This window comes from Gekko japonicus, unplaced genomic scaffold, assembly GCF_001447785.1.
Source record: "Gekko japonicus isolate JY-2015 unplaced genomic scaffold, Gekko_japonicus_V1.1 scaffold1348, whole genome shotgun sequence".
Classification (NCBI taxonomy): Eukaryota; Metazoa; Chordata; class Lepidosauria; order Squamata; family Gekkonidae; genus Gekko; species Gekko japonicus.
The window spans coordinates 278,216-284,417 of NW_015163642.1; the positions used below are offsets into that span (position 1 = coordinate 278,216).

At 39.8% G+C, this 6,202-nt stretch overlaps 1 protein-coding gene across 1 annotated transcript in view; it reads left to right on the plus strand.

The window, feature by feature from the left end:
* The first annotated feature begins 1,471 nt into the window (after positions 1–1,471).
* LOC107107327 (gastricsin-like) overlaps positions 1,472–6,202 on the plus strand; it is a 10,702-nt gene continuing 5,971 nt past the window's right edge. Inside the window, exons 1-4 of the mRNA XM_015407608.1 lie at positions 1,472–1,527; positions 4,030–4,183; positions 4,302–4,419; positions 4,823–4,941. Of these exons, the coding sequence (XP_015263094.1) occupies positions 1,472–1,527; positions 4,030–4,183; positions 4,302–4,419; positions 4,823–4,941 (447 nt within the window). The remainder of the gene's footprint in view (positions 1,528–4,029; positions 4,184–4,301; positions 4,420–4,822; positions 4,942–6,202) is intronic.

Consider the following 6,202-nt stretch of genomic DNA (forward strand, 5'->3'; position numbering starts at 1 on the left):
GCCACATGACCACGGAAACGTCTTCGGACAGCGCTGGCTCTTCGGCTTTGAAACGGAGATGAGCACCGCAACCCTAGAGTCGGATTCGACTGGCTTTCGAGCAAGGGAACCTTTACCTTTACCTTTACTGTACATTAATGTAAAGTACTGATCCCTGCAGTACCCCACTGCTTACCACCCTCCACTTAGAGAATTGCCCATTTATACTCACTCTCTGTTTTCTAGTAATTAGCCAGTTTTTGATCCATAAAAGGACGCCAGTTTTTGATCCCTAAAAGGACTTGTCCTTTTATCCCATGATTTTTGAGCTTACTTAGGAGCCCTTGATGAGGAACTTTATCAAAAGCTTTCTGGAAGTCAAGGTAAACAATATCTATTGGATCCCCCTTGTCCACATGTTTGTTCACCCCCTATTGCACCTAGTGGAATGGTCTGGGGGAGGAGGTCAAGAAGACTCCCATACCTTTAGTCTGCAGACTGTGTAAAACAGAATTGTTCAGGAGGGGACATTTATAAAGGAAACAGGATTTTAGTCTATTCCACTTATTATTGTATGTATTATCTTGCTCTTACTGCATCATCTTCTACCATTGCAATTCCCTTTTTGATGCTGTTTATCATATTTGATACTTGGAGGGGAGTATTGTTTTCTACTTTTGTGATCGTAGTCCTATTGCATTGTTTAAACAGAAATGTGGGTTCACACCTCGATATGCTGTGATAAGCATTTCTAAAGTGTTCTATAGCATTATATTAGGATTGCAGAATAAGATATTGTAGTGTTATATAAACAGAAGTCTATAATATGTCTATAAAGTATAAAAATAAATTTCATAATGTCATTGCATGCAAAATGAAAATTGCCCCAGCTGTGGTATTGCCTTTGACACAGTGGCTATAGTAGACTATAGTTTTGCTTCATAACCTTGTTGATGGTAAATGGCACAGCATTCCAAGGTTATGGTCCAACATGGCCCAAAACTGCGACAAAGAGCAATCTGGAGATGCTCATGATTTTATGCAGGACTTAGTGAAATCAGAGCAGAGCTGATCCTGTCTGACATAAATACTCAACAGAGCAAGTTATTTTTCATTATCCTCTCACTTCTGAAAAGAAGTGGGTTTTCAAGAAAAGCTTACTGGTTTGGATTATTAACATTTTACCACTGGTTTTCTTTGCTACTACCAAAATTTTGTTTCCAAGCTAATTTGCATTCCTCCTTTTAAAAAATCAAGGGCAAAGATTACATTTAAAATGTTTTCTGACAAAAGAAATTTACTTTCTATGATCTATAAGAAAACAGAGGGTGTAGATATTGGGTGTACATAGCGATATGGAGAATTAAGAGCAAACAGATACGGCAGCAGATAACAGTTGTCCTCATTATAAAAGCAAGAGCACAACAGTTATAACTGTGAACTCGATTTGTGGATCCACTTGAAGATCACATTGGTACTGACACCAACCACCATGAAGTGGCTCATCCTAGTGTTGGTTTTTCTCCACCTGTCAGAGGGACTGGAGAGGTGAGTATTGACATTATAGTTATGAATGAAATGGAAGTACCTCTGGTAGATAACTTAGGATGCATATTTTCAGCCAATATTTCACGGTAAAACAATGCTATAGTAGTCCTTAGCACCTCTATACTATGTAATCCTTTAATCAATGGGAGACAATATGTTCCCAGTTTACAGTGGGGGCTCTTTCTCTTGTTTTATGGTGATGACATGATTTTACTTGAAAACAGAACTGTGCTCCAGTGATTCCTGAAAAAAATGTACATGTGGTTTGCAAAGAGAAATTAATTGTAGGTCATGATTTAACCCTCTTTATGAATGGAATATGGATGGCGACGAAATTGATTTTGTGGGGTCCCACAAGGGCCAGTATTGGGGCTACTGCTATTTAACTTGTTCATAAATGATCTGGAACTGGGGGTGAGCAATGGAATGGCTAGGTTTGCAGATGACACAAAATTACTCAAGATGATGAAAACTAAGGCTGATTGTGAGGATCTCCAGAAGGATCTCCACAGACTGGGTGAGTGGGTAACAACTGGGCAAATGGTAAGTGTAAACTAATGCACCCTGGAACAAAACATCCTAACATCAAGTATATACTAATGGGGTCTGAACTTGCTGAAACTGAGAGGATAAGCAACCTTGGGGTTGTAGTAACTAGCTCAATGAAAATGTCAACCCAGTGTAGTGCAGCAGTGAAGAAGGACATGTAAGGCAGAGATGTTCTGCCAGGCTTTTAGTTGAGGGCAGTAATGGTTAATATTGGCACCCTCCTCTTTCTTCCTATGGCCCCACATTCCCTGCCCTGCCCTGCTGTAGCTGGCAAAAGGGGTTTATATCGCCATCTAGATTGGTTGATTTATTAGTGCATTGTACTAATTTTATGTTGAATGTATTTTAATTGCCTTTAAGGTTGTAAATTGCCCAGAGTTGGCTTGCAGGGTTGGGTGATTCATAAATCTAGAAAAGAGACATGATAGAGGTTTATACAATTATGCATGGGGTAGAGAGAGGAGACAGAGAGAACGTTTTCTCTTTGATTAATTTGCTTCTTCCCAAGGGTTTTTTTTTTTTTTTTAATGGAGCTGAAGTCTGGGCTGGATGCTGAAAATTGTCAATAATTTAAATGGTTCAAAATAAGGTTTTAGATTATTAATGCTCATGCTAAGAAAGGTGTCAGTGGCAATACTCACACTCGAAATTAATTTCTATCATGATCAGTGTTAGATATACTGTAATATTCAATATGACATTATTGAGAATGTAGTTCACAGAGAATGGCAGGATGTCCAGAATGAAATTTATATGGATGTCTTGTACCCTAATTGTGGTTGGTTTGGATCCAGAAAATGTTGGGTTTTCCTCCAGTGTATTTTTGTTGAACTAAGGGATTTTTAGAGCTAAAGCGCTTCTAAAAATTAAAAGATTAATCTAGAATTTTAAGAAGATATCATGGCAAAAAAATTTTTTTGCTTTTTATTTTATATTTATACAGCAACTTTTCCAGACAAACTATCATGCAAGTCTGAGATCTCTAATCCTACACAGAGCACTTAGTATAGACTGGGTTCAGAACAGGTTTCGCCGATACAGTATTCCACTGAATGAAAGAAGCTGGCCTTCCATTTCTGTCAATATTGAAGTTATATATATGTTTTTGCTCCCTGCAGAGATCTTTTGGGGTGGTGCATTTATGGTAATTTCTAACTAAAATGATTGGTTGGCCACAATATAAACTTATAAGTGACTGGTCACCGAAAAATTCATAACCAACAGCTTTATGCATTATGCAGGCTGCATTGCTAGAGTCTGATCTCAGTTTGTTTCATCAGTTGAGAGTTTATTGATCAACCAGTTCAGTTATTACAAAACATAACAATATTGTTACAACCCTAAGCAAAACACAGCAAAACTGCATCAAACCCCCAAACATAATGAACAGGAATAGAAGAAGAAGAGGAGGAGGAGGAGGAGGAGATTGGATTTATACCCGCCCCTTCACTCGGAGCCTCCTTACAAACTCCTTTCCCTTCTCCTCTCCACAACAGACACCCTGTGAGGTAGGTGGGGCTGAGAGAGCTCTTTCAAGAACTGCTCTTCAAGGACAGCTCTGACAGAACTATGGCTTGCCCAAGGTCATCCAGCAGCTGCAAGTGGAGGAGTGGGGCTTAGAGTCCGCACACTTAACCACTACACCAAATATTTACAGGGACTCACACAAGATTAAATATATACACTCGGGTTTTTTTAACCAACAGCCAGCTATTACAAGAAATGTTGATCTCAGTTTATCAGTTTGTTCAGAATGGGAAGCTGAATTGCAGAGATGATTTGAATGATGTTTTCTTTTATAAGACAGTTATTCTATCACAAGGCGCCACTGCTATACACAATATATTGACTGACTAAAAAAAAACCCAGATAGGAAAGAAAGACAACAAGATAGACATAGGCAACAGATGGAAAAGGCAACAATGCTGCTGCTGATACCCTCATCTTTTGCAGAATCATTCTGAAAAAAGGGAAATCCATTCGGCAGAAGATGAGAGAGGAAGGTGTGCTAGAAGAATTTCTGAAGAGCCATCGTGTTGATCCAGGAGCAAAATACCATCTCAATGAGTATAATGTTGCTTATGAACCTATAACCAACTACTTGAATGTGAGTATTAAAACATTAAAAATATTGCAATAGGTAGACCAACGGTCTGATTACATTTAAAGAAATTTCATGAGTTCATGTGAAATTGTCCATCTTACCAAAGCCTTTAATTTGCCAGTCATTCTACTTTGGAGAGATCAGTATTGGAACCCCACCACAAAATTTCCTGGTTCTCATGGACACTGGCTCTTCTAATCTCTGGGTACCATCAGTATATTGTAATACTCAGGCTTGTGGTGAGTACTCCTTAGGGATCAGCATTCCAAAATTATAAACAAGAATGTAATAATAAACTACTTCAAATCATGTTGAAACTCTGAAGGTACTCCTGTTGTCCTACTATGGCAGCCTCCTGATCTAAACACAGTACAAAAGGAAACGTGTTGAATCTTATATGCAGCTTCATGCAAGGTGCACCGTCTCTGCCTTCTTCTATCCGTCTTCCACTTCAAACTGATCCAGAATTTGTGAATTGTGGTGCATTCCTCACCATCAAAGACTGTGGAGTGAGAAGTCTGGACTATAGCAAAATCAGACCTACTGTGAACTGAACATTGCAGTAGAAGGATGTACACTGCACACTGTCTTTCATTGCCATATGGAGACCAATCTGCGGTATTTGTTTCTATTTTACTCTAGGTAACCATCACAGGTTCAACCCTAGTCAGTCCTCTACATATTCCAACAATGGACAGACCTACACTTTGTCATATGGGAGTGGTAGCCTGACAGTTATGCTAGGCTATGACACAGTACAAGTATTTTCATATAGGAGTGAAAAAGCAGCTCATTGAAAGTGATTTTTTTAATAAACAGTGAGAAAAGGGGAAATTATTTAAAAAGCCTTTCTCCATCTTCTCTTCTTCAGAGTTACTCATTGTCAGGTACTCCAATAACTCAGTAACAACACACAGGACCTGGGTAGGATCAGTTTATTGATCAGAGTAGAGGACACTCCATGAACTTCTGTGTTAGGAATAACATAAGATGCTTGGGCTAAACAGTTATACCTCATTCGTATACGACCCCCTGATGAGCAGAGGCCAATGAGCAAACACCTGCAAGCACGGGGAAAAACCAATGGACCCAGTGAGGGCGGGAGACTGGCAAAGGAGGCAAGACAGGGAATCCAGGCACTCAAGGCCACAGAGAGATAACAAGGCAACAGAGAGAAGACAGCTGCAGGGAAAAGCGGGGTGGCAAGGCGCAAGTGCACAGCTCACACTCTCCAGCACAGAGACATCCCATGGTGGTGCCAACCGACACTCATTGCCACCCAAAGGTAGTTTTGGCTTGTGTAAAAAAAAGAGAAGCAGAACTCTGTATCAAGTATCTGTCACACTTACAAATCTCAGTTAGGGCTGCACACAAGTAGCTCACTGTGGGTTAGAGGAGAATCTGTACAATGATTTCAAACACGCCCCATACGTGCCTGATGTTTGTGAAGACTGGCCACTAAACTTGGGGGAGATGAAGTGCCATGGCTATTCTGTAAGCTCAAACATGTCCTATGTTTTCAGTCCACTCAGCTGGGTCACAGTCAGTGTTCCCTCTAAGCTGAGTTAGTGTCACCGAGCACAGTTTTTTAGCCTCTGGCTCACACATTTTTGTCTCAGCTCAGGAAGAATGGCTCCAGAGCTCACAACTTTAATGGTAGTAGCTCGCAAAGTAGAATTTTTGCTCACAAGACTCCACAGCTTAGAGGGAACATTGGTCACAGTGCCTCTCCATTCAATGTTGTTTATTTATTTATTTATTTATTTATTATTTAATTCGATTTCTATCCCACCTTGCCTGACAAGCAGGCTCAAGGCGGCGTACAATAATAATTTACAATAAAAACAGATAAAATTCTAACAATAAAATATAAAGTGCAAATTAAATACAAACGATAAAGTGCAGATGGTGATTGTTGTAGTTGGCCCCGTATGACTAGACCAGTATCCCAAAGAAAGTGCCAGTAATAGATGTTCAGTAGCTCGTTCAGTGGCAGCTCCTAATCGAAAGCCTGGTGGAAGA